We start from the raw sequence: 27,245 nt of genomic DNA on the forward strand, positions 1-27,245 counted from the left end.
CAAGTGACAGACTTCACAGCACCCGCCCTCACACAACCTGCATAGACAACTTTGACGTATTACCTGGCGAACCAAATAAAGAAGTCAGTCCACGGCAGGTGCGAGCTGCCATGACACGGCACGAGTAGGGTAGCAGGGCCGACATTGTTCTCCCCTCCCCTCCCGTCTTTCGTCTCTTTCCGCCTCTTTCGCGGAGACAATGTCATCCGGGCGCAAGATTGGCAAAAGAGCTTGTGACGCGTGCAAGATCCGCAAGATCAAATGCACAGAGGTCCCGCCCTGTGACGGCTGCGTCGCCATCGGGACATCATGCACCTTCAACAAGGTCCCCGCTACTAGGGGCCCACGGAACCTGAGGGCGAAGACGATACGCCAGATTGCCCAGGCCCAGAAGGTGAGCTCTGCTGCTGCTACGGCTGCTGGTGCTTCTGCCCCCGCTGGCATCACCGGTGCCGCCGGTTCTGCATCCTCCGTCTCACCTACCGGTGATGGGGCTTCCGCTTCAACCCCGGCTGTTGCCGCCGCCTCTTCGGGCGTTCCGTCCTCTTCCCGGTCCCCATCGTCCTCCGAGGGAGGATCATCCGAGGCCACCGGAAGCGCCGCCAGTGGGCAACGGCTCGTCCGGCAGGACAATGCCCTCCAGCCGCAAAGGACGCCTAGCGCATCACTGGTCTTGAGGTTATGTATCTACCGCCTGCGTCTCTTCCCCGTCTGGCCCATCATTGCAGTCGAAGACATCATGGCCTCACTGTCCCGAGACGCTGACGACCTCGAATCATATGTCTTGGCCAACGCCGTGGGAGCTGCTACCATTGCCCAGCTCAAGCTGGCCACGACTGACAACGACGACCCGGCGACGGCAGGTTCGATGGAGGCCGAGTGCCAGCGGTCGAGGATGGTGCTCCAAGAACGCGAGGGAGGCCCGCCCATGAACCTCAACTGGCTGAGGACGTCCTTCTTTCTTCACGTCTATCACGAGAATCAGCAGCCCGGAGGGGCCAAGTCGCTTCTTTACCTCCGAGAGGCCATCACCATTGCTCAAATCATGGGATTGCACAAGGAGTCGTCGTACGTGGCTCTGCCCTTGGCGGAACAGCAAATGCGGAGGAGAACACTCTGGTTACTGTTTGTTACGGAAAGGTTTGTTTTCACCCCCTGATGATGCTCCTTCGATCTGCCTTCTGACAGAAAACGACAGAGGGGTAGCCATGCTTCACAAGTTGCCCGTGGCTCTCAAGTCCAACACTCGTTTTCCGTCACTGGACGGTTCAGGGGTCGGCGAGGATGAGGGCCACATTCTACCTGCGTTCAAAAAGCTGGCCGACCTCTTCTGGATATTCGACCAAAGTGGCGCCTTTGACATCCTCCAGAACTCTGACGACGAGGACGCCCTGTGGTCCATGGCAGACGGCCTACAAACGGCTAGTAGGGCGTGTCTTGACGTCGTGCAGCAGAAGCTTCAGCAGATACCCCTGGACTCTGATGCAAGCAACGATGTGCAGCGAGCTGATATCGTTGTGACGCGTCAATGGATGCAGGCCGTATTGTGGAAAGTGACCATGAACCACGGCCGCGCCTGGTCTTCCAACAGCAACAATAACACCGTCACCTCCTTATCTCACCCCATCCAGATCGCCAAGGAATTTCTCCAGTTAATTTCACAACTACCCAGCACGGCCATTGAAGCCCATGGCCCCGGAATCGTAAGACTTCAAGCCGAGCAGACGCATATCCTCGTACTTCCTTTTGCTGACTTGATAATCAGGAATTCAAGATTTACGAAATTGCCAGCGCGGTGACGGATGCCGTGGCGAATAACTTTCGTCTACCTCGCACCTCGACAGACGGCCCAAGAGACATTCTCCTCCAGCTGCAAAGGGTTCTCGCCTCGTGTCGCGGCGGCAATAAAGCCCTTCTGGAAATGCTCTGTGCCCGCATAGCCGAGGTCCAGGACGGTCCGCTGCTGATCATGAACAGAAGCCCGACGTCGAGGATCCAGGAAATCGACGACGACCAGTGGCGGGATGGCGGCAATCATGCTGCTGCTGCGACCAACGGCCAGGCAGACATGTTTGCACCCATCAACGGCGTAACTCAGACCTATGGACCACCATCTCATTCCAACTTTTCACCAATGTTCGAAAAGGACGGTGGTGCTGCGCAGGGCATGACCAACGGCAACACAGTACCACTGTCACCTCAACGCCAGGGCATCGGCAGAACCCCGGTCTGGGATCAGTCCGCCGGCGGCCAGATGGGCTCCGGCGCTCCCCACGACCTGATTGATCAGCTACAGCACTTTGACGGCTCCTTCAACACCGTCGAGTCCAACGGCACGCTCGATATGCTCTTTGCCAACGGGGCATTGTGGGATAACGTCGCCAACGACGACTGGATGGCGTCGGTGCAGGGGAATCCGGGCGTGTTCCACAGCCCGACGCAGTCTTCGGCCAATTTGCAGAGGACGTATGAGTAGTAGGCTCGGTCGTGGTGATTGAGCTCTGACTAAATCTTCCCGGCCGCTGGTGAAGCTCGTTGTTCAAAGTAAGACGTTTACGAGCCGCAACAGTCAATGGTACACAAGGACAAGTACTCGACTTGAAGTGACTCAAGAGCCTACGTCTTGGTCAAGACTGAAGCACAAAATCCGGCGTTTAGTTGCCAAAGGATAGAATCAAGAGCGTGGTCCCTGAATCTCTAGGTAAGCCAGACATCCATATATGGCCTCTTCATCATCTGAATTCATTTCTGACTGCCCACCAGATCAAAAAGCCGTAACATAATGAGGAATAGTCTCAAAAAAGGCACAAAAATATCTGGATAAGGAAAACGCAAACATAGTACTCCAGATTTTTGTCTACATTCTATAATTTAGTTTCATACCCAACCGCCTCCAAAAAACATAAAATCTAGGCTCCAAGACCTTTAGGCCAGAAGCACAACCGCTCCCTCGTACGGTCCAAACTCGACCTTGCCTCCACTGAAATCCTCCACGGTCTTGCCGCCGTTGGAAACAAGCACCTCCTTGACGCTCTCCGCCTTCAGTCCCTCCCAGCTCACCGTCCCGCTTGAAAAGTTACACGCGACGACCGCCACGGCACCGTCCTCGGCCCGCCGCGCGTACGCCAGGATCTTCTCATTCTTCTCATCCACGAGCGCAAAGTCGCCGTAGACAAAGATGTCGAGGTACCGCTTGCGCGTCGCGAGGACCGTCTTCCAGAAGTTGAACACAGAGGCCGGGTCCGAAACCTGCGCGGCGACGTTGATTTCCGAGTGGTTCGGGTGCACCGTCATCCACGGCGTGGCCTGGGGTGTGGTGAAGCCTGCGTTGGGGCCGGAGGTCCACTGCATTGGTGTGCGGGCGTTGTCGCGGGATTTCTTCTGGTATTGCGATTTGAGGAATTTGAGGTACTCCTTGTCTTTGGAGTCCTTATGCAAGCTGGTTGCGGGGGAAATTGTCAGCATTGCATGATTCTCGTGTGGTTTCAAACCTAGGATTTCACAACCAAGGATCTGTGACGGTGTTACTCACTTCCAGTGGTTCAGACAGTCAATGTCCTTGTACTCCTCCATCGGCCACTCCTTGGGCACGTTGACCATGCCAATCTCCTGGCCCTGGTAGACGAACGGCGTTCCCGCCTGGAGAGCCTGGAACATGGCCACGGCTTTCGCGCTGTTGACGCGGTGCTGCGGCGCGTCGTCTGCGAAGCGGCTGACGGAGCGCGGCTGGTCGTGGTTCTCGAGGTACAGGGCGTTCCAGCCGTCGTGGTCGTACATGAAGCGCTGCCACTTGTTGGCGATGCCCTTGAGCTCCGCGAGGTCCCATTCTTTGGCGGAGAATTTGCCGTGGGGGCCGATATCGATGTCGACGCTGGAAGGGGGACTTGTTAGTTACACTGCTGATGGAGGATGGGAAAAGGGGGGGGTGAAAATTGGGGGCGGAAACTTACAACTCAAAATGGAAAATCATGCTCAGCTCCCCGCGATCGCCATTCACACTCTTAATGACCTCGTTCAGGTCCCTGACGCAGGGCATCTCCCCGACACTGAAGGCGTCGTACTCGTGCAGGATGGCGCCCAGCTCCTTGAGGTACTCGTGCAGCCTAGGCCCGGCAGAGTAGAGCTCGGAACCGGGGAGGACCTCTTGCTTGGAGTCTGGGAAATCCTGAGGCTTGCTGACAAAGTTGATGACGTCGAGGCGGAAGCCGTCGGCGCCCTTGTCGAGCCAGAAGCGCATGATGTCGTGGACGGCGGCGCGGACTTTGGGGTTCTCCCAGTTGAGGTCGGGTTGCTCGCGGGCGAAGAGGCGGAGGTAGTATTCGTCTGTGGCTTCGTCGTATTCCCACGCGCTGCCTACATTTAGACGCCCGATGTTAGTTTACATTTCCATCACTATTCGGTGGGCAGTTCACGAGCTTCTAGAGACTCAGGAGCATAGCACAGGAGCCCTGGCCGGCTTCTTTGAAGTAGGTAGAAGATGAGAGGGCGGAACTGACCCTGGAAATGGGAGGCCCAGTTGTTGGGAGGCTGGCGGTTGCCCTGGGCGTCGTACTTTGGCTTGCGCCAGATGTACCAGTCGCGGTAGGGGCTGTCCTTTGAGCTGCGCGACTGCTTGAACCACTCGTGCTGGTCGCTGGTGTGATTGACGACAAGGTCGAGCACGAGCTTCATGCCGCGCTCGTGGAGCTTGTCCTTGAGGGTGTCGACGTCGGCGACGGTGCCGTACGGCTCGTGGATCTTTTTGTAGTTGCTAATGTCGTAGCCCTAGTACACGCTCGTTGGTTAGTCTCTCTGTCCGACCTGGTTTTCGTTATGAAATGTCTAGGAGAACCAATTGCTACCGGCTCGCACATGGATCACAACTAGAACCCCCTCTGACGGTTTTATTTATGGAGATGGAAGCTTCGACTCACCATGTCGATCTGGGGACTCTCAAAGATGGGGCACAACCACACGATATCGACGCCGAGGGACTTGAAGTGGTCGACGCGGTCGATGATGCCCTTGAGGTCGCCTACGCCCGAGCCGGTCGAGTCTTGGAAGGACGCCGGGTAGACTTGGTATACGGAGCTCTCTTTCCACCACTTGCGGAGGTGTCTCTTGGGGGGCTGGCCGCCCGCGCTCTCCGCGACGACGTAGCGTGCCATTGTGGGCGGAAATCTGGGTGTGCTGTAGGTTTTACGGTGAGAAGAGGTGTGGAATTGGTAGATTATTCGAGAAGCTTTCGAGAGTAGAAAGCTGTAATGCCGGTTCGGGGTCGTTTGCGTAGCTGTTTTAGGATACGCGCAATGCAGCAGTTGATTTGAGAAACGAACAGCGCCTGGAAATATAAAGACAAAGAGGTCTACGTCTTATACAATTTGAAAGAGCTGCAAAGACAAGAGAGAGCCGAGACTCCTTTAAGAGATTCAAAGTTCAGGCTCTCCGGTAAGAGGGCGGGGGGTGGTTAGCTGTTTGGTAAAAAGGAGCTTGGTCCGTTGGCGGGGGAGGAGGGCTTTGCAAAGAGTTTCTGCGAGTAAAGACTGGTCGTGGTGACCAATTGGAAGAATTTGGAGATGGCAAAGTGTTGGCTTGACGAAGCTGAGTAAGGCGGAAAAGCCAATGTTCAGCCAAACACGAGACACCAAAGACGGCGCGTGGGCTGGTTGTACAGGTAAGGTAGTAGGGAAGAGATGATCGGCGGGTTGTTGCAGCCAACTTTCAGGTAATACTTGGGAATACCTTTTTGCCGTGGGTTCGCGTGGGGAATGGGTTGATAATTACCGACCCGACACTTGGGGACCGCGGGAGAATTCGAGCGAGAAAAGCGAGCGAGAAAGGGACGAATGACGAGAGGGAATGGGCTGTCTGGAGACTCTTTCACTTCCCCGTCGGGTCTCCCCCGAATCGGAGGTTGAATGCAGCTGCCCCTCCATCGAACCCGTCTTCGTCATGCGGGGTAACTTTTTTGGGTGCCCCAAGTGCTGGGCTACGTGCTGTATGTACACAAGGTACCTTGACTTACACTCGAACATGGGGCGAGATAGAGGTACTTTTCTGCAAGCTATGCACTTACTCAAGGCATTCGTGTTGCTATTCATGGGACACGAAAACAAGAGTATGATGGTCCCCAAGCAGGTACAACCGCCGACGCGCGGGAGACGGCCAACAAAGCAGCTGCATAACGCCATTACGCTGTGTCTCGTTACATGTTGAGAAGATCACCCTCCCGAGTCCAACGTGTAACTGCGCCTGCGTTGGAAGCAAAGAGGTGTGGTGTGGTGGTGCCGGGTTCCTCCCAAGTGGATGGATGTGTGTGTGTGTGTCTGTTACACAGTGCCCCGCCGGCGGTGCTGGCCCACTGTCCACACGAGCCACCCCCGATCCCGTCCCCGAGATTTTTGCCGGGTCCACCGATCCTACGAGGGTTGATTCGGGATCCGGAGCCTTTGCATCTCGATGGGAGTGAACCGGACTCGCGGAAGCTTCACGGCGTCCAGACACTCTTGGGTTATTGATGAGTTCACCGATGGTTTTGGAAAACGAGACAGTGCTATAAATCGTTGCGAATATTACTCTCATTGTCGTTGGCATAGAACAGCAACACCGACGGCTTGTCAACCCCAAGTCCAGTGCTTCGAGATACATCGAATGGTGGTCATATGTATTTGTCGCACCGAAGTGTTCTTGGGGCCAGGTGGGTATTTGATAGACCTATTCAATAGTAAAAGGTAGACCGTTGCAAGCCTTCGACGTTCATCTATGGATACCTCAATCTGCCACAAGCCAATATATCAACGAGAGCTCGGCACCATCGTCAGCTACGGCAAGCAGAAGCCTGTTGACATCTCGACAAAGCTCCTCTCCAACCCTCAGTGGGATCATGAATCGTCACACACCGCTGGGCCCGTCTTCCAGGGTCCGGAATTCTCATCAAGACGGAGACTGCTTCCGGAGCCGGGCTAGGATTCCGCACCGGTGATGTGAATAACACGAGGAACGTTGGTAGGAAAGCTTCCCTGGACGCTGAGGACGACAAACCGTGGCGTAGAATGATCGCAGGCACCGGCACGAGAGCCTGGCACCAGTACTTACCTGGTTCATTCGACAGCAATGGAACCGTTAGCTCGCAGATGGCTACAGTTTCTGCACTACTAGTCCGAGCGGTGAAGCTCGGAGGGCTTGGTAGAGTGCCACGACTGGACCACATCCACGTTCTATAGCGACCAAGATGGCGGTACAACATGCTTTCCAGCAGTCATCCAAGCGAACATCTCGATGGACGCCACGGTGTCAGCCTCCATGTCAGACACCTCAGAGACTAAACTCTGCCCGAGTACCTAGTGTCTTCAGTAGGTCCAGCTTACACCGCGACGATTCATCGGGCGAAGCGCCATAAGCCAAAAGCCATTGAGTTGCCCACGCGTGTTCAGTATCGTCTGCAAAAAAATAAGGAGAGCCAGCCTGTCCCGTGCGTTCTAACCATACCCTCCCCTTCCCGTCGTTGGAGACATGCCTGCCGCGATCCTTTCATATGTATATAAGTCCCTACTTATGAATATACATGATAGTAATCCTTCGGGAACCAACATGCAGTTTGGTCCTCTGCCCCAGCTGCAGCCAGCCGCATCGCGCCGCCGCACAAGGTGGGCCATTGGTCAATGCCAGCTGCGAGCATGACGTGGTGGGGGGCAGTCTTGGAGGGGTAAAAAAGAAACATCACTTTCCGATAATATCTCCGCAGAGGGAGAGGGGTGCGGGGCAAGCTCTTTTGGAGCTTTCCCATGTTGCGCGGGAGCGAAGACGGAGGGGTAAAATCATTAGCAGGCAGTGTATAGAGGAAGAAAAAAAAGGTGGATGAGAGTAAATGTAAACAAAACATCCTACATATTTTTTTGCCTAGTTACGCTTCTCTACGCTTCTCGAGACCACACGCCGACGCACGACGACGAAGTACCTAGTGATCACAACCTGACAGAGCGACAGCACAAGACACAATGGCGTGGGAAGAGCCTAGAAAGACGGGCATGCAGTACCGCCGCCTGGGCAACTCGGGACTTCACGTTTCGGTGCTGGGTTTGGGCGGTTGGTTGACGTACGTTTCTCCCACCCATTTCCTCACGCAAATTGGCAAAGTGCTTTGTAGGACCTTCGTGCTGACTTTGGTGAATACTACAGCTTCGGCGGCCACGTTGAGAATGGTACAAACCGGAGCCCCAATGATCTTCTAGAAGGCTCACTCTGGCAGCATCACTAACGGTTACACCACACTGCAGAACAGACGTTTGCGTGTATGAAGCAGGCTTACGACCTTGGCGTCAACTTTTTCGATACGGCTGAGAGGTGAGCTCTTTCCAACTTCCCCCGTGCGATATCGTGCGGTTGCGGCCGAGTGAAGCGAAGTTGAAGTAGCTAATCACAATTCGCTCCATACAGCTATGCGGGCGGAAACTCGGAGATCATCATGGGCCAGGCCATCAAGAAGTTCAACTGGAACCGTAATGACATTGTCGTCACAACAAAGGTGAGTTTCCTGGCCCTCGAGTCCACAGTAGCAGCGACAGCACAGTTGGAGCAAGACTCCTGACCGATTGCGCGCACTTGTAGCTCAACTGGGGCGGCGCCAACGGCGAAGTCCTCGTCAACAACCACGGCCTCTCGCGCAAGCACATCATCGAAGGCCTCCGCGCCTCCCTCAAGCGCCTCGACCTCGAGTACGTCGACATCGTCTACGCCCACCGACCGGACCGCCTGACGCCCATGGAGGAGACGGTCCGCGCCTTCAACCACGTCATCGACAAGGGCTACGCCATGTACTGGGGCACCTCGGAGTGGAGCGCCGACGAGATCGCCGAGGCCTGCGGTATCGCAAAGGACCTCAAGATGATTGCGCCCGTCGTCGAGCAGCCGCAGTACAACATCCTCGAGCGCCGCAAGGTCGAGTACGAGTTCCAGCGGCTGTACCAGCGCTTCGGCCTCGGCCTGACCGTCTTCAGCCCCATCAAGATGGGCCTGCTGAGCGGGAAGTACAACGACAACCCCGACGCGCCTCCGGCTGGCAGTCGGTTTGCGGAGGGCAAGGGCGATAAGTTTGTCAACTGGGCCAACAAGGAGTGGTACGGTAACGACGAGTGGAAGGCACTGATTCAGAATGTCGTCAAGCTCAAGGTGAGTCTGCTATTGTTGTTGACACTTTTCTTTTACCCTTCTCCCCCGTGTGTCCGCTGCTGGCATCGCCGGCAACGCTCGCGACTCGGCACGAAAGAGATCATGATGGCTGACCGGGACATGTGGGTGTGTGTGTGGTTAGGGTATTGCAGAGAAGCTCGGCGCAACGCAGTCACAGCTTGCCCTGGCGTGGTGCCTCAAGAACCCCAACGTTACCTCTGTGATCACCGGAGCCTCACGGCCGGAGCAAATCGTGGAGAATGTGGGCGCATTGAAGGTTCTGGAGAAGCTTACGCCCGAGATCATGGCCGAGGTCGATGCCATTGTGGGAGAGGTCAAACTGGACCCGGCAAGACAAGATTAGAGAATGGCGTGTTTTTTTTTTTTGGGAAAATTTGTGTTTCTGTTGCGTCCTTTTGGGTGGCGTGGATTACATTACTAGGCATAACCATATCTGGGAAAAGGACGAGAGGTTCGGTACAAAAAAGAACAAACACCATCTTGTTACCAGCTCGACCCATGGGCGGCCGCGTCCAGGCTCCATGGGATGGAGCGTTGGCCTCGCTCTTTTACTCGCTCGCGGCCGTTTCACGGGATCCTCGTGATAACCACTTGTTCAGAGGAACTACCTTCTAGAACCTGTGGGCAATGCTCTCGAGTCAATTAAGATGTGGCGAGTTGGCCCGTTGCGGACCAAACAAACATGCCGCCTCCGCTTCATTTTACGAGCTTGTGCTCAGGAGTGGTGGTTGCCAAACAATGGGATGGGATGACCGGAAAGCTGCTCCGAAGGCAATATTGTCCAGACGAGAACAAGAGATACTTCAGAAATAAAGGACAATTGCAACCCTTGAGCCAATGTCTTGACTCGGGAGCCCACAGAGATCTTCAGGGACCATGCAAGGTGTAACAATGCGTCCTCTGGCCGGTGCTTCGACTTGTCGATGAAACTTCGTATGGCGTGTTGAGAACAGTAGCTTGTAGGATTAGACCATGCCTCCAAGCATATTATGCCAACTGATGAGTTCAGATCTAGACCCAAGAAGGTTGTCGATCTTCCTGTCGTCGTTGCGGCTCGCGAATCGTCCAACAGGGAGGGTAGGACTCAGGGCACAAGGTATTCCGGGGACGGAAAGGTAAAACTTACGAAAGGCACATCGGCCTTTTTTGCCATTCGCAACGAGCTGCTCCTAGAACTGTGTACATTTGACTAGAGAGCAGCTTGACGTGCCTTGACTAACAGCTGAGCTGGACATGGTGTATAGTGGTTGACTAGTCTAAACTAATCGCTTGATTATCATAGTCATATTGTAGCAGGAACTCCATATAGCCACGGTGATGCCTCCAACGTACCCGGTGATGGTGTTGACGTTGATGTTGATATCGTTGTTTCATTATGGTTGTTTGCCTCGCATACCTCGCATGACCTAGGCAGCTAGAATCATGAGATTGGGGCGGCTTTGATGGCGGCGAACTCCGGAGTATCGACCCATGTCAGAGGTGTACCTACTGAGGACAAGAGTGAGGTTGCAGACGCGGCCTTTCCCTCTAGATTACATGTACGGGTTGTTTTTGGTGTGCATGGTAACGCAGGAATGGTAAGACGTGCATGGATGGCCAGGCAAGGGAGAGGCGAAAGTGGCCCTGAGAGGCCCGAAAGCAACGAAACAAGGGCCTTCCAGAGGGTGCATTGATCGCTGTCTGGCGATAGTCCTTCTTGTTCACAGGCAAGACATGTGGCGTCGGAGAGTGAGAGACTGGGGTTTCGTTGTAGAACTAGTTCAAATGGACCTTCTCTGGCAACAGACGGTAAGGTAAGAGCCAAAGAGGCGAGTAGCGAAAGCGATGAATTTGGTTTGGATAGGGTGACTGAGAAGTCATGGTTTGAGATAGCTGTAGCCACAGCTTGGTGCAGAGATCGAACTGCCAAATAAGATGTCAGTATCAGGCCATATTGACGCTTGGAGGTGGTGATGGGAGAATAGAGTTTGGGCCTTGCACGCCTGGACGGTTAGTGTCGTGAACGACGGTTGGGAGCCACTGGGAAGTGTAGCCTTGATAGATGAGCAGAGTTGCTGCGTAGAACATGTAGAATGGTAGAAGACATGTGGCCAAGCAGGGAGGCTGCTCGCTCGACAACATGTGTGAGGTTGCTTGCTTGGACGGGGGAGCATGGTCAGGCAGCGGAGAGGGGGCAGATGAGGAGGCAATGGAAGAGAGCGAAGAAGGGGAATCCTAGAGCACTAGGAGACGCAGGACAACCGTACAGCGGCGTTGAAGGCCGTGGAGGTGTACGAAGTAGGGATACAGGATGAGACGAGCGTCTGAGCTGGCTTGCCCTGCTGGTGAACAGCGGTGTGTCTGCCCTATGCGTCGCCCCGCGGGCTGCTGCATGGCTGACATGTGTGTGCGTGTGCGCATGCGTGTGCGTGTTGTGTGGGTGAGTAGGAGATGCGCTGTGAATCTTTATTCATATGGAAGCTCAACGACTCGGGAATGATGATGGTGGTGGTGGCTGCATGGGTGGGCGATGTGCAGTAAGGCAAGGTAGGCAACCTAAACCAGCCGCAAGGTAACGGAACTGCGCTCGTGGAATGACAAGAGTTGCCAGGGGCCATGGTTGGAACTTTGAGGAATTTAAATTTGATATTGGCAGAAAAAAGCTAGCAACGGGGTCGTCACTCTGTCATCCAATTGGCAGATGGACCACGTCCGTGAGTGAGGCTTCGACTGTGACAGTCATCTCGCAACTTGGACGAATCCCACAACGACGGGCGCTTGACTGGAGTTGGGAATGAATCGCGGAAGTACAGCCGTGAGGTATCAAGATATGGACCGGAACACATGCCGTAGTCGAAGTATGGGTGCACAACACGGTGATGGATGGTCTACTGCAGGAATGGGAATACCGCATAGGTTAAAAGTGAGGTACCTTGGTGTAGGTAGGTAGAATAAAAAAAGAGGCAAAGATGCCGAATTCGAACAGTGGAACGCCATGATGCGACAACGAGCAGGCAAGAATAGCAACTGAACGGCCATGCAACAGCAGCCGCGCTGAAAAGGGAATTACGAAGCTGGACCTTGCGTGCCGCGCTGTGCCAAGATGAAGGGAGACTGAGATCGGGGGGTTGAACAAGTAGAGAGGAGACATTAACTGACTAAGGCGAAAGAAAGCCTCTGTTTCGTTCTCCGTGCTTCGTACCCCGTATGACTTCGTATACGTATGCTCGGAGGTTCATGAGCCCATGAGTCCATGTCGAGATGAAAGAAGGAGGTCTGGTCTACCCGTAGGCGTATGGGTGGTAGTGTAGTGCAGTGACTGGTCTCTGGTCTCAAGAGAGGAAGACGAATATCGGAAATGACATTGGGCAGCGAGTGTCAGAGTCGTATTACTCTTTGAGAATCTGTAGTCTGTTCCCCTGCCAGCCCGTCCCTTGGACGGTGACACTGACCTCTCTTCAGCTCTGGCGTTGCGAGTCGCGAAGTCCGTTCCTTGCGAGGTGGACGGGGGCGAGTGGACGGTTGATGTTGAGATGTGCTGTCGTTTCTCGTTTCTCGTTTCTCGTTTCTTGTTTCTCGCCTCTCGTCTCTTGGTGTACCTACGCAGTACGATGTTGGGTGGAATGCGAACGGACGATAGGACGATACTTGAGATGTCGCAGGTGATTAGCGGGAGATGGCAAGTCCCGAGATAGCATCGCTTCGCACCTGCCCTGAGGCGTGCAGACCTCCCGGTCCAGGAGGAGGTGAGGTACAAAGGTACAAACAGACTAGCCCAGAAGGAGGAGGTACGGTGCTCCGTAACCTATCTTAAGGTACCTTATGATGTGGGAGGGGGACTTTCCATCTTCCTCCAAACATGTCAGCCACTCACACTTGGGGAAACCAATCATGGAATGACCCATCGCCCCACTCCAGCCAGATCAGGTGCCATCCCTGCCCTGCCCGCTACCATCTACCCGACATCTTGTGCAGGTGGTCCGTGGGCATGTCCCTACCTGTTACCCCACCTTCCCAGTACCTCAGCACCTCACCAATACCTCAGCACCTCCAGTCCCAAGGGCCACTTCACGGAACCTCAGACGGTGAAATGAAGGTATTGTCATCACACCCACCGCGCTAAGTGTCGGGGAACCAAACACTTTGATTCCATCGAAACAAGGGCACCCAAAGCTCTGCCTGGCAGAATTTTCAAGACTGAGAAGAAGAAGAAAAAAATACGACTATGCCACAGGTGGTGCATCGGCAACACATGCCCGATTGGTTCCTTGTGCCTCTCTTGACGTATGATCGAAGCATGTCGATACGCAGCATGGACTTGTTGGAAATCTTTGAAGCATCCAGCCTGTCGCTATATGTGTCAATCTTCACTCAGGTAGAGATACAGCGAATACACTTGTGCCCTGCGCAAGACGAAGCGAAACGAGACAAGGAATCTTGACGGCCCACAGAGGCACAGGCAAAGAGAAAGAGAAAGAGGGAGCTCTAGGCGCAGGGTATGGAGTACTCTGTACAGCAACGATGAACCTGAATGCTAGGGTCCATGTGTAGGCGCAAAGAGACGCTTCTTGGAGTCTAACGTACCTGGGGGAAAGACATACGGAAGCACGAAGCTCCTGATGCTCTTTCACTGGGATAGGTAGGCCGTCCGGTCTGAGCGACACTCCTGGTGGTCCATCTCTGAGACTTTGGCAAGTCTATTCGTAGGTACTTAGTTCCATGGAAGCTAGCCCGGTTAACTACTTACCCACTCTCGCTCGCCCACTCAACCGCACCTCAGCGCGCTACGGTCCGGCAGAGCGACGGAAGCGAGTCCTGGAGCGGGTCTAATCCCCGGGAAAGCCCACATCCACCTGCTAGTAAAGTAAGGTAGGTACTCTTTTGTGTAAGGCAGGCGTCAGGGTACCTCCCACATTGCCTCACCTTATACGAAATACTGCGTGAAGGTAAGTACACTGAATTGAGGTTTTGTGTCTAAGGTGGTGCTGACAGGGATTCCTGGGATTGAAACATGGAATGTTGGTGCTTCTTTCAAACATGACCCTCATACCGGTACTCCATACTGAAAATACGGGATAGGGACACAAGTTGCATTCAAAGACTGAACGACGAGGTTTCTTGTGGACGTTGTACCTGGTGTTGTCACATTGGGGTTGTACGGACGGAAGGCATTGGGATTGAATTGGGATGGGAACAGACCATTGGTCATTCGGTGCCTTCCTCGCCTTACCCAAAGCTTAAGTAAGTAGCCACCTTCCCTGACTTGGTACCTAGGTACCTCCGATATCGTGAAGTACCTACCTTACCTACCTTCCATTACCTTAAGGTAGGACCTTGGGAACCTTCCGTGTGTGCAAATATGTACACGGGAACATGCTTTATCCAAGGCATCTTGTAATTCGAGGCAGACACGACTAGTTAATCTGTAAAGTAATTCGGCGTACCTAGTAAGCACTACCATGGATATACATATCTTACAATTTATAGTTACGAAAATGCAGAAACGAATGACTGCAACATGACTTGGTAAATGGTGAGGAAAGGTATCCATCCATAAGGTGCAGCAAAGCCTCGCATCGAGGGCATCATCTTCTCCCACCAGTCCATTGGAACCTAGCACCGCCAACACAGAGCGCGGGGATAGGTAGGTAAGGTACTCTGCCGCCCGCACCACACGCTGCACGCCACCACATACTCGGTACACTAGCACTCTCTCTGCACGCCACGCAAGTCACCTTGACCAGCACCTTCTCACCTTTCACTCACCTCACCTTACCTTACCTCACCTATTGTATCGAGCTCATTCGTCCGTCGCACAAGACTACCCGAGTACCTCATACTTCCATTACCTGAACACACTTGCACACCTCAGCAACAGCAAAAGCAGCAGCGGCAGCAGTTACTTTACCTTTCGGCCCTACCTGACCACCTTACATTACCTCGCTATTCTCGCTGCCACGCAGTTTCATTCTTCTTCGCCTCTTTGCACCACAACTGACATCAGCAGATGCGACCGGCCTGCGAAAACAGCCACCTCTTGACGACAATACATACCTCCTGTCCTGCCGCCGTTCCAATTCCTTTTCCATTCCACCTGGCCGCCACAAGCATGATCTAATCGTATTCATCTCCACATGCTCTGAGCCTCTGTCTCTGTCGGCCCACCTCATTCTCAGAACGGCCTCGACCCCTCTCTTGGACTCTGGAGTTTGTCGCCCTTCAGCTGTTTTCGTACCTGTCCTTCTACCTTGTCATCGTACGAATATCCTATCCGTACATACACTAGAACAGGATCGTCAACCCCGACGCCAGCTCTCCCCGCTTCTCGTCTTGCCGCTTGCTTGCTTACTTCCTCCATCGAAAACTGAAAGTGCGCAAAAGTCGCAAACGCAAAACCCACTCGCAAATATCGATTACGATTACTGCCCACTCCACCCTCGTCGTCGATTACCCGCGTGCCCGCTAGGCCCAACTTACGGATACCGCCCAGTGCCCACAACTCAGGCTTTCGTCCGTCACGCGTTAACGTACGTATCGTATTTCGTACCGCCTACGGAGACGGAGTAGGTACTGCGTCCACAGCAATAGCGTGCCGTGCTGCGTGCCGGTCCCCTCTGTTCTTCTCAACCTTGTTTCTCGGGAATGACATGGCTCTACGCCCTCTCGCGACGGCCTGGCGACAATGACGAGGAATGAGGCCGGCTCCCGCTTCAGCTCTCTGACGAGCACCAGTACCGACAGCACCCGATCATCGGCCACCGTGAGACCCTCCAGTAACCCCGTCCCAGCATCGCGCAAGTCGTCCATGCGCCTCAAGACGGAGGGCACTGGCACTGGCATTGGCAATAGCAATGGATCCCTCGCAGACAAGTGAGTGTCATATTCTTCCTCATGTTTGGCCCTGTGTGCCTGTCCCGGTCCGTTCCCCATAACCCCTAGTCGATCAATCAATCATCAAGCACCCACGCACACACACAAAACACAATTCCCATCCCACTTCTTTTACCCTACCGATCTATGGACATACCATCCCAAAGGAGACTCACAGAGGAAAACAGAGTGAGAGTGAGAGTGAGACCACTCAGCTCTCAGCTCCGGCGCCGGGGTTCATACCTTGATTCCAGACACTCACACACTCATTACGCCTCCCACCCAGTTACTGCGATTGCGTGGGCGAGCCGCAAGCCGTAAGCCGCAAGTGGGTTGTTTGAGTCGTGAGGTGGTCCTGGCGCTCACTCTCTCTTCTGGTCCCCTCTCTGTCTCTGTCTCTGTCTCTCTCTGTCTCTGCTGCCCAGGGCCGCTGTTCCCTGCCACTCGTTGGTTCAGGTTGTCGTCCCACAGCTTTTTTCCCTGCGTGCCGCGGCGGCGTCCCGAAACCCAGTCCCAGCCCCAGTCGAGACACAGCTGGTGTACGAATAGTGTCTACGGAACGGAATAGGTCCAAGGACTCTCTGAAGTTCTCAACCATTCGAACCTACTGTTCGTAGCTGAGGACTGAGGGTTGTCGCCAGCTTGTGCTGGTCGTGCTTGTGCTTGTCCTGGTTTTTTGTTTCTGCCCTGCTAGATGCTGCTACTGAGCTGCTTCCAGTCTGCTACTTTACCCGTATTGCCTTGGTGTGCGCATTGCATTGCAACATTTGTCTTGTCTTATTCCCCTTCCCCTCCACCCCTCTTGAACATTACGGATACCTTACTTCGTACGGATCCAATATCCATTTTGTTGTATCTTGGCTGGTGCTGTTCCCAACTTTCCCCTCCAAGTTCCAGCAACAAGCCAGCAGCCCGGCGACCCTAAACCAACAAGCCTCATCCGCACTTTCATCGTACCTCGTACGTTCCCTGTCTCTGCCCTGCCCTGCGGCCTGCCTTACCTCACCCCTCCCTGTCCGTCCCCTCGCCTACTCCTCCTCCTCCTCCTCCTCCGCCCCGGCCCCAGGCAAGCTTTGTCGTCGTCGCTTCAATGGTGGAGCTATCTGCTGTTTTCGATCCCTCCAGTCCAGCCCAGTTACAGCTTCTCAAGCCAAGCACCCAAGACATACTCATTCTCCCACCAGAACTAACAGCTTACTCCTCCATTTTTCCTCCGTATTCCTCTTCTTTGATTGACGAATGCACCCACAACTGACTGGTCATTGCGTTGCGCCCCCCGTCTAGGTCTTTCATCAGTGATTTGAGCCCAGCCGACCCGTCCACCTCTTCCACTTTTGCCTCTGCGCCGCGCGGAGCTTTGTCACCAGGAACAACAAAGTCCAATGCCTCGTCCTATCGCGATCACCGTCTGAGCGACTTCGCCAACTACCGAAGAGACCTGGCTGTCCTAGAGACTTCTGGCGGCCGTCTGCCCTCCATCCAACATAACCCTCCCACCGCCACTCCCTCGTCAAATTCCCAGATAGCTCCCTGGATGTCGCCATCCAACGGCGGTGCCACCGCATCCACGCCTCAGAGTCAGCTCAATACTACTTTTTACAACGACTCGAGCGATAACCTCTCCGTTGCCTCACAGCTCTCGCCTGGCTTCCGTGCCCCTTCAAATCGTCTCGCGCCTCAATCCTCTGGTAGCCAAGATTCGCCAGATGTAGCATATTTCGGAGACGAACGAAGGCCTTCTCTGGCTAGCATAACGACCTTGAGCAGTCAGGGCTCCAAGACGAGCATTCGAAGAGGTGGATTACAAAAACTACAGGGTTTCTTTGGGGAGGAGTTTCCTGGACGAGACGGTTCCGAGAGCAGCTTGCATTCGAGTTCTGGCAGGGACCGCTCGCGTTCCTATAGCCACAGCCGCCCTACGAGAGATCGCAACTACTCTAACGCGACAGACCATGCACGGGACAGAGAAGCTTCGCCTTCCTCGTCAAGACCAAGAACCCCAGTACCGGCTCCTGAAGTCGTGCCATTCCTCTACCAGGAGGCTGATGTGAGTACCTCGACGCTATTTCGTACATTGTTGTTGATCCCACTCTCCACGATTGATTTCGTTGTGAACATCCCTCCTCTTTCCAATTCCCATCCGCATTCCGCACATCCGCACCCGCACCCTTGGCGCCGCTATCTCGCATACGGGAATTGCGCCGCATCAACCCATCGCCTTATCTTATCTCTTATTACCCCTTCTTCCACCCGCGTCTCTGTGTCGAGTCAAGACTGCTAAATGTGCTTCAAGGATATTGCCAGGTTCGGCGAAGCCCCAGTCAGAGATATTTTGAGCGGCCCCGACCGCGAACGTTACATGAACAACGAAAATCCCAACAACCCGCAAAATCCACCAAAGACCTCCTCATCCAGCCGCTCCGGCCATTCAATCGTGCATCTCCCTGGCCACCACCATCGACACAACAGGAGCATTGATGATGGCAGGGCCCTGCGACCGACTGTAAGCAGGGAAGATTCGCAGGCCAGCTTGCAAGTTCAACAGAACCCCAGAGAGCGCGGCGGCTCAGCAGCGACAGTCATGTACGGCTCCAATCGATCCCGCGCCCAGAGCCCGACGCCGAGCGGCGGCTACTTTAGTTCGAGACATGGCACCGTCGATGGCTCTACGTCGCCCAGCGGCCAACAGCAGCAACAGCAGCAGCCGCAACACCATTCCAAGAGAAACTTATTGCATCGTCTACGGCGGAACAAGGACAAAGATGACGGAGCGTCTAGATTACGCGACCTGCCCGGCTCGACTCGGTCACTGGCCACCAAACCTTCTCGTCCCGAATTCGCAAGACCCGAGCTGTCGCCCTCAACCTTCCCGCTCGCCTTCTCAGGCACCGAGCCTGGTTCAGACCAAGATCCTCGACTAGCAGCGTACAACCAACGGAACCAGACGTTCAATAACAGATTTCCGTTTTCCAAGAGCAAAGGCCGGCAACAACGGACTATGGAGCCGGATGAGCAGATTGGACCGACGGATAGACAGCCTGGAGCGAACAACAATCTCGGATCGCTTGGAGGAATTCACTTGGACACCAACCTGAGCGACATGGACGGTATCCTTACGAAGCCCCAACCCTTGACGCCCATGGACAGCGGCGTCTTCTCCAGCATTGGCGATTCCGAAAAAGTCGAACAACCACCACCAGTGCCCGCGAAGCCCGATGCTGTCCTCGGACCCAATGGTTCTTGGAACGCGCCGGACAGCTGGGCTGTGCGTCGTAATACCGAGGACACCACGTACCAGGCGCCAGACATTGACGATATTGGCAGTCCGCCTCGGCCCGATGAGAAGATGACACCTTACTGCATCCGAATCTTCAGATCCGACGGCACGTTTGCGACTTTGTCCATGGCTCTCGATGCGAGCGTTACCGATGTTATATCACAGCTTATCAAGAAGACCTACGCTACGGACGGGCTGGAGAATTACCACATCATTCTTAAGAAGCATGATTTGGTCCGGGTGCTCGCAGCTCCCGAGCGTCCGCTTTTGATGCAGAAGCGGCTACTGCAACAAATCGGTTACGAGGAGCGGGACCGGATCGAAGACGTTGGTCGGGAGGACAACAGCTATCTGTGCCGTTTCATGTTCCTCTCCTCAAGAGAGAGCGACTTCCACTCCGTCACAAACGATCTTGGACTTGGACGCATACAGAAGTTCAACCATGTCGACCTCGCTGGCCGCAACCTCATCACCATCCCGATTTCGCTCTACTCCAAAGCCTCTGAGATCATATCGCTAAACCTCTCGCGTAACCTCTCACTGGATCTTCCTCGCGACTTTATCCAGTCATGTCAAAACTTGAGAGACATCAAGTTCAACAACAACGAAGCGCGAAGATTACCCCCCAGTTTGGGCAAGGCGGCAAAGCTGACGTACCTCGATGTGTCAAACAATCGATTGGAACAGCTGGACCACGCTGAATTGAACGGTCTGCAAGGCATACTCAAGCTCAACATAGCCAATAACCGCCTCAAGGCACTCCCGCCGTATTTCGGTGCCTACAGGGCTCTGCGGAACCTCAATATCTCGTCCAACTTTTTGGACAAGTTCCCACTGTTCCTTTGCCAGGTGGAGACCCTCGTCGAGTTGGATCTGAGCTTCAACTCGATAAGCAGTCTACCTGATGAGATTGGAAGACTGAGAAACTTGGAAAAGTTTGTCATGACGAACAACAGGCTGTCGAATGCACTGCCCGACACTTTCAGCGAGCTGCAGGGCCTTCGAGAATTGGATATCAAGTATAACGCCATCACGAGCATCGACATCATTTCATTGCTTCCCAAGCTAGAGATTCTCTCTGCAGACCACAACAGCATCTCACAGTTCATCGGCAGCTTCGACAGGATACGGAGCTTGAAATTGAACTCTAACCCAATTACCAAATTCGAGATCAACGAGCCAGTCCTCACGCTGAAGATGCTCAATCTATCCCATTGCCAACTTGCGAGTATCGACGAGACGTTTAACATGATGTTGAACCTCGAGCGTCTCGTGCTGGATAAGAACTACTTCGTTTCCTTGCCGCCACTCATCGGAAATCTCAGCAAGCTGGAACACTTCAGCATTGCCAACAACAACGTAGCGGAACTTCCGCCATCAATAGGATGTCTCACAGAGCTGCGAGTGTTGGACGTGCGGAGGAACAACATCAGGAAATTGCCAATGGAGCTGTGGTGGGCCAACAAGCTCGAGACTCTCAACGCATCTTCCAACATTCTGGAGAACTTCCCCAAGCCAGGCTCCAGACAACCACGGCCATCAGGCGAAGAAGCACAAACGCCAGCTGCCGTGAACAAGGCTAACCCGATGGAGCGCATCGCCCAATCTCCCTTGGAAGAATCACCGGATCCGTCCAGGAGACCGAGCCAGAACTCATCATCAACGTTGTTGAGCGTTGGGCCGTCGCCTGTACCAGGCGGTGGTGACAGGAAGAGTTCTGTCGTGTCAGTCTATGGTAAGGGTGGCCGCAAGACGTCAGTGGTGTCTAGGTCCACATCGGCCGGCACTGTGCCACCGCTTCCACCTTCTGCGACCGCAAGGAAAGACTCCAGTCTGTCGTCGAGACTCTACACGACTTTTGCCGGATCTCTGCGCAACCTGTACTTGGCTGAGAACAAGCTTGACGATGAAGTATTCGACCAGATCACAATGCTCAACGAGCTACGCGTCCTCAACTTGTCCTGGAATTACATCAACGACATGCCACAAAGATCGATCAAGAGCTGGCCCCAGATGGTGGAACTTTACCTTTCTGGTAACGAGCTGACCACGCTCCCGGCTGATGATCTCGAAGACGCCAGTCTGCTGCAGGTGTTGCATATCAATGGGAACAAGTTCACCAACTTGCCGGCCGACATTTCCAGGGCTAAGAAGCTTGCGGTCTTGGACTGTGGTAGCAACTCCTTGAAATACAACATCTCCAACGTTCCTTACGACTGGAACTGGAACCTCAACCCCAACCTCAGATACCTCAACCTTTCGGGGAACAAGCGTTTGGAGATCAAACAGACCACTGTTGGTCCGGCGGTGACAAATCGAGAATCGCTCGCCGACTTTAACAGGCTTTCGAATCTAAGGGTCTTGGGTCTCATGGATGTCACCCTCACACAGCCCACAATTCCCGATCAAAGCGAGGATCGCCGTGTGCGAACGTCAGGTTCTCTTGCCGGTCATCTCCCATATGGTATGGCCGACACGCTGGGCAAGAATGAGCACTTGTCGACCATCGATCTCGTGGTGCCTCGATACAACTCCACAGAGACTGAGACTTTGCTTGGTTTGTTTGACGGACAGGCTCTCTCCAGTGGAGGCTCCAAGATTGCCAAGTATCTGCATGAGAACTTTGGCCACATCTTTGGCATGGAGTTGAAGGGCCTCAAGACGCGTCTCAATGAGACACCAGCGGATGCTCTGAGGCGGGCCTTCTTGTCTCTCAACAAGGACCTCGTCACCATCGCCATCCAACACACTGAAGAGCGCTCGCAAAAGACGCATAGAGGCTCTGCAACGCCAGTTGTGTTGAGCAAGGAGGATCTCAACTCTGGTGGTGTTGCCACCGTGGTTTATCTTCAAAACACTGAGCTCTACGTCGCCAACGTGGGCGATGCTCAGGCTATGCTGATCCAAACCGATGGCTCTCACAAGATCCTTACGCGAAAGCACGACCCAGCAGAACCAAGCGAGCGCCAACGGATTCGTGAAGCCGGAGGCTGGGTCTCACGCAATGGCAGACTGAACGACCTGCTCGAGGTTTCCAGGGCCTTCGGCTACGTAGACCTGATGCCAGCGGTCCAAGCCGCTCCCTATGTCAGCAACTTCACGATTCGTGAGCAGGATGACATTATCCTGATTGCCACCAGAGAGTTCTGGGAGTACTTGGATCCCGCTCTGGTGGTTGACTTTGCAAGGCAGGAGCGCGGTGACTTGATGAGAGCATCGCAAAAGCTTCGTGATTTGGCCATCGCCTATGGTGCCACCAACAAGATCATGGTCATGATGATGAGCGTCGCCGACCTTAAGAGACGGGTTGAACGGTCCAGGCTTCATCGTGGTCAGAGTATGTCTCTGTACCCCTCAGGCGTACCGGAAGACCTCCAGCAGCCCATGCGAAGAGGCAAGAGGAACAAGGCCGACGTTCTCGACTCAAGTCTACAACGTCTCGAGGCTGAGATTCCAGCGCCGACAGGCAACGTTTCCATCGCCTTCACTGATATCAAGAACTCGACTACTCTGTGGGAGATGTATCCCGCTGCCATGAGATCTGCAATCAAGCTGCATAACGAGGTCATGCGTCGGCAGTTACGAAGAATTGGTGGATACGAAGTGAAGACTGAAGGAGATGCGTTCATGGTCTCTTTCCCGACAGCCACATCGGCACTGCTCTGGTGTTTTGCCGTTCAGATGTCGTTGCTCGATGTCAATTGGCCTTCCGAAGTTATCAACTCTGTTTCCTGCCAGGCACTTTACGACAAGGACAATGCCCTGATCTTCAAGGGTCTTTCCGTACGCATGGGCATTCACTTTGGTGAAGCGGTCAGTGAGATGGACCCTGTTACGAGACGTATGGACTACTTTGGTCCAATGGTCAATAAAGCTTCTCGTATCTCGTCCGTTGCTGACGGTGGACAAATCACCGTTTCATCTGATTTCATTTCAGAGATTCAGCGTTGTCTGGAGAACTATCAGGACACAGATAGAAACGGATCGACTGGATCCGAAGATACCTTTGATGACGATCAGATGGGTTCGGCGATTCGAAAAGACCTGCGCTCTCTCAGCTCTCAAGGCTTTGAGGTCAAGGAAATGGGTGAGAAGAAGCTCAAAGGCCTTGAGAACCCGGAAGTTGTATACTCCTTGTACCCACATGCACTTGCAGGCCGTATCGAGCATCATCAACAACACGAACAACGGACCGAGGTCGACAAACCCGCCATTCTCCAAGCAGGCAGCGAGTTGGCTTTCGACACCGAATCAATTTGGGCTTTGTGGCGTGTCAGCTTACGGCTGGAGATGCTGTGCAGCTCTCTAGAAAATGTCTCTGGCCAGGGCCTACAGCCACCCGAAACAGAGTTGTTGGAGAGAATGAAACACCGAGGAGGTGAGGTCACGGAACGGTTCCTGCTCAACTTCATGGAGCATCAAGTGAGCAGAATAGAGGTAAGTCATGGAACAGACTTGTTTGTGAAGGACCTTGGCTAACAGATTGATAGACCTGCGTGACGAGTTTGTCGCTTCGCCACATTTCTTTCGGCAGCGCTCCACTGCAACAACTTGAGGACATGCGAGGTCCCATGAGTGACATCCTTGACCAGGTTGCCAAGCAGATGGCCGAGCTGGCACGGTACAAGGCGTTGTATGGCGAGTTGAACGACACTGAAGACGACGGGAGCGAAACGGAATGAGAGAAGCGTGACGAGCGTTCATTTCATGATTCCCTTGCTGCGACCTCATATAGCATACCTACGACGCGAGACAGCATCCCGTCTACCACTAAAGCAATAACAATACGAACGAGAACAACAACAACAATACCTGGATACCCGTTTCTTTCAGGGGGGGAAACAAGGCGCCTCTTATATACATATTCCATTACTGTATCATGCGATTACGACACCCAGACAAATTTAGCGAGCCGCAGTTTTGACCAAAAACTGCTTTCCGTATGTCATTGCTTCAGCAAGTTGGGTTACCCAGGGCTTGGGCTAGTGAGCTGCTCCGACCGGCTGGTCGTGGAAGGCGTGTTGGATGGAGGTAAAGGCGGTGGTTGGGACAGGGCAGGGTGGGCGGATTGGGATCACGGCAAGGACGGGGCCGGACTGTGTATTGGCATGGATCGAAAACAAAAAAACTTGTGTAGTGATTTTGGGATTGCGGAAGGGTTGGTTGGTGATACAGTGGTATTGGCATTGACAGTAGTTACGGTTATTGTTGGTGTTGGAGAGAGAGAGAGAGAGAGAGAGAGAGAGGAAACGAGGCCTTGCTTGCAACGGTTGGCGTTTTGTGGTAGGATAGTGTCTGCTCTTGTCTTGTTGCCACAAAGCCGGAGCACACCGCACGGCGTATGAAACGATTGAAATACCTAGTATTGTCTTCCATCAACTGAGACTTGCGCCCTTCCTCTCTTCGTACAAGCGATCAAGTGGTGCCATCACATCACGTCCGCGCGTCGTGCCAAGTCATGGTGTGTTCCTAGGCCTTTTTGTATTCTTACACACACTATTTATCTACAGAGACACCATACCATCTATGAAGACACGATGCGGGCGCCGGCGCCGGCAACATCCTTGGCCCGCTTCATGATGCGTATCCGCGGCTCCATCCGCGGCCCAACCCACCAGCCGCCCGTCACGCCCCGCACGAAATCCCGGACACGTTTTACAGCAAGTCCTCTACCCAAGATCTTGTTCTCTCCTGTTTCTTCATCCCCGGCCTCAGACGACGTCGCGGAACCCGGCTTCAGGACCTCGATGCCGGCGTACCCTTGCACGACGCCCACCGTCTCCCACTGGCCGCCCTTTACGGAGGCCGTGTCCTCGGCGAGAACGTAGTCGAAGCGGGACCAGAAGCCCGGGTCGGAGAGGATGGATTTGTCTTCTGTTTTATCGAATGCGAGGATCGGGTCTGTGCCTGGCGAGGACGAAGAGAAAGAGGAATCCTGTTGTTGTTGTTGTTGGAGAGAGGTCTCGAGGGCGCGGGAGTGCGGGTTCTTGGGCAGGCCGAGGCGGTTCTGGGTGAAGAGGGTGACGCCTGTCATGCAGCTCAGCACGCCGGTGTGAACTGTCGTGACGGAGGAGCTGGTGGGGGACGCGGCGACGAGGGCGTGCAGCTGGCGGAGGGCGTCGCCGCCGGGATAGTTTAGGGAGGAGAGGAGGAGCATGCCCGTCGAGGCGGCGAGGGCGGCGAGGACGCTGACGGCGAGGAGGAGGGAGCCGAGCGCGTAGAGGGCGGATTTGGCGCGGCGGGTAAAGATGAAGTGTGCGCCTTGGGCGGCGGCGGCGGTCAGGGGCGGGACGGCGTAGAAGACGAAGCGGGCTTCCTTGTGCGGCTGGAGAGAGTAGATGGCCACGAAGAGGAGGGGCGGGATGACGAGTCCCGCGGCGGAGCGGGAGGTGCCCGGCTGCGCGAGGGCGAGCGGGATCAGGAGGGTGAAGGTTAGAGGGTTGACGAGCAGGCGCGGGAGGGCGGAGGAGAAGTAGTAGTGCCAGGGGGAGACGCCCCAGTTGGACGAGGAGCCGAGGACGGCGTTGTAGTAGAAGCCCCAGAGCTCGGGCCAGAGGGGCTTTTGCCAAAAGTACGAATCCAGGGGCACGGAGACGGCGAGGGCGACGGCGAAGGCGATGAAGAAGGGGCGGACGAGTTCGGGGATCGTGAGCTGGCGGGTGAGGAGGAGGTGGAGGCCCGTCGTGGCGAGGAGGAGGGCGACTTCAGAGCGGAAGATTGCGGCGGCGAAGACGAGGAGGGAGAGGGCTACGCGGAGGCGCGGGAGGTTGGATTGCGGGGATTGATTTGGGAGGAGGTTTGCGGATGCGAGGGTTGCTGTAAGGGTTTTGGTTAGGATCCTTGGATTTCGCGAGGGGGTAAAGAAAAGGGGGTTAGAAGAGATAGAAACTCACTCAGAGCAAAGGCAAACATATTGGGCAACGTCCTCGACGCATAAAAGATGACGTGGAACTGGCCGACGAGCAACAGAACCCACCACCTCATGACGCCCTCGCCCATCCCCTTCCTCAAGCTCCTGGCAAACACGACGAGGGCGGCGGCGTTGGCGAGGCCCAACAGTCCGCGGACGACGAGCTGGGCGTGGGCGAAGCCGACGAGGTTGACGAGGGGCCCGCCGAGGCCGGCGAGCAGCACGGGGCCGACAAAGGTGCGGGGTACGGCGCCGGGGAATTCAAAGTGGTCGTAAGTGGCCTTCAGACGGGCGGCGACGTCGTGGGTTGGCGTGCCGTAGACGAGGACGTCGTGGGTGGCTTGGATGTTGAAGGATTCCTCTACTTTTGTGTCTGGAGCCAGGAGAAGGTGGAGGGTGATGAGGGCTGGGATGAGGCCCAGGAGGGCGGTATCTGAGGGCAACTGGTAAGTTCTCTTTTTCTGACCTGTGATGAGAAATGGGGTGGGTTCTTGTTTGAATTACCTAGGAGCTTCATTGTGAGATGTCGTTGTAAAAAGGCAGGTGAAGGAGTGTGTTGTCGGGTGTGACTATCTCATTGTTGGAAGATACACAGAGAACAGAAAAGATCTAGGTGAATAAGAAGCAAGAAAAAGATGGGGTTGAAGAACGAGAAGTGAGTTTTGAAACAATTTGCCCTGTGCTTTCCCTTGCCTCATATGACCCTCAATTCTTTCGCTTCTCACGATTTCTGCTCCTATTCACTTTGAAGCAAGTGTAAGCTGGCGTCTCGTGCAGATCCAAATGCCATTGAAAGGGTGAAGCTCTGAGCGTCCGTGCACGGCCCAGCACCCACTCAATGCAAGTTGTCTGTTAGGAACTTGGGGGGGGCCAGCCACGCCGTTCCTGCAGTGTGGACAGAGTGACAGGCTGCCTTACTTACAGATTACCTACCTCTTGCAGGGATTCTCCTTCGGAACGGATCAAATACGCCTCCCCACCTCTGACGGCGCATCCCATCCCTCCTAAGGTAAGCTCTGGACAGCGCAGCGCAACACCATC

General features: G+C 54.6%; 6 protein-coding genes across 6 annotated transcripts; 4 read left to right on the forward strand and 2 right to left on the reverse strand.

Moving 5' to 3' along the window:
- Positions 1 to 199: 199 nt before the first annotated feature.
- Positions 200 to 2,476, forward strand: BDZ83DRAFT_579512 (fungal-specific transcription factor; the record flags this gene model as incomplete). The annotated part of the gene is made up of 3 exons (XM_060505247.1): positions 200 to 1,140; positions 1,199 to 1,703; positions 1,766 to 2,476. 3 exons carry the CDS (start codon positions 200 to 202, stop codon positions 2,474 to 2,476), a joined length of 2,157 nt encoding a protein of 718 aa, XP_060364088.1.
- A 449-nt stretch (positions 2,477 to 2,925) lies between these two features.
- BDZ83DRAFT_652599 (alpha amylase) lies at positions 2,926 to 5,147 on the reverse strand (the record flags this gene model as incomplete). The annotated part of the gene is made up of 5 exons (XM_060510541.1): positions 2,926 to 3,439; positions 3,533 to 3,871; positions 3,951 to 4,353; positions 4,497 to 4,764; positions 4,914 to 5,147. The coding sequence occupies 5 exons, from the start codon at positions 5,145 to 5,147 to the stop codon at positions 2,926 to 2,928; spliced, it is 1,758 nt and encodes a 585-aa protein (XP_060364089.1).
- Positions 5,148 to 7,976: 2,829 nt separating this feature from the next.
- BDZ83DRAFT_579539 (voltage-dependent potassium channel beta subunit) lies at positions 7,977 to 9,511 on the forward strand (the record flags this gene model as incomplete). The annotated part of the gene is made up of 6 exons (XM_060505251.1): positions 7,977 to 8,074; positions 8,158 to 8,180; positions 8,256 to 8,322; positions 8,416 to 8,503; positions 8,587 to 9,147; positions 9,290 to 9,511. The coding sequence occupies 6 exons, from the start codon at positions 7,977 to 7,979 to the stop codon at positions 9,509 to 9,511; spliced, it is 1,059 nt and encodes a 352-aa protein (XP_060364090.1).
- Positions 9,512 to 15,573: 6,062 nt separating this feature from the next.
- BDZ83DRAFT_366567 (uncharacterized protein) lies at positions 15,574 to 17,920 on the forward strand. The gene is made up of 3 exons (XM_060502612.1): positions 15,574 to 16,017; positions 17,302 to 17,594; positions 17,654 to 17,920. The coding sequence occupies exons 1-3, from the start codon at positions 15,830 to 15,832 to the stop codon at positions 17,707 to 17,709; spliced, it is 537 nt and encodes a 178-aa protein (XP_060364091.1). The 5' UTR covers positions 15,574 to 15,829; the 3' UTR covers positions 17,710 to 17,920.
- Positions 17,921 to 18,598: 678 nt separating this feature from the next.
- Positions 18,599 to 23,976, forward strand: BDZ83DRAFT_579573 (adenylate cyclase; the record flags this gene model as incomplete). Its single annotated transcript, XM_060505257.1, has 2 exons — positions 18,599 to 23,731; positions 23,785 to 23,976. 2 exons carry the CDS (start codon positions 18,599 to 18,601, stop codon positions 23,974 to 23,976), a joined length of 5,325 nt encoding a protein of 1,774 aa, XP_060364092.1.
- A 535-nt stretch (positions 23,977 to 24,511) lies between these two features.
- On the reverse strand, positions 24,512 to 27,138 carry BDZ83DRAFT_624510 (Alg9-like mannosyltransferase family-domain-containing protein). The gene is made up of 3 exons (XM_060508446.1): positions 26,709 to 27,138; positions 26,188 to 26,637; positions 24,512 to 26,110 (listed from the first exon to the last, which is right to left on the reverse strand). Exons 1-3 carry the CDS (start codon positions 26,719 to 26,721, stop codon positions 24,819 to 24,821), a joined length of 1,755 nt encoding a protein of 584 aa, XP_060364093.1. The 5' UTR covers positions 26,722 to 27,138; the 3' UTR covers positions 24,512 to 24,818.
- Between the last annotated feature and the right edge of the window lie 107 nt (positions 27,139 to 27,245).

The sequence above is a fragment of the Colletotrichum acutatum genome (assembly GCF_030867785.1).
Source record: "Colletotrichum acutatum strain CBS 112980 chromosome Unknown BDZ83scaffold_57, whole genome shotgun sequence".
Classification (NCBI taxonomy): Eukaryota; Fungi; Ascomycota; class Sordariomycetes; order Glomerellales; family Glomerellaceae; genus Colletotrichum; species Colletotrichum acutatum.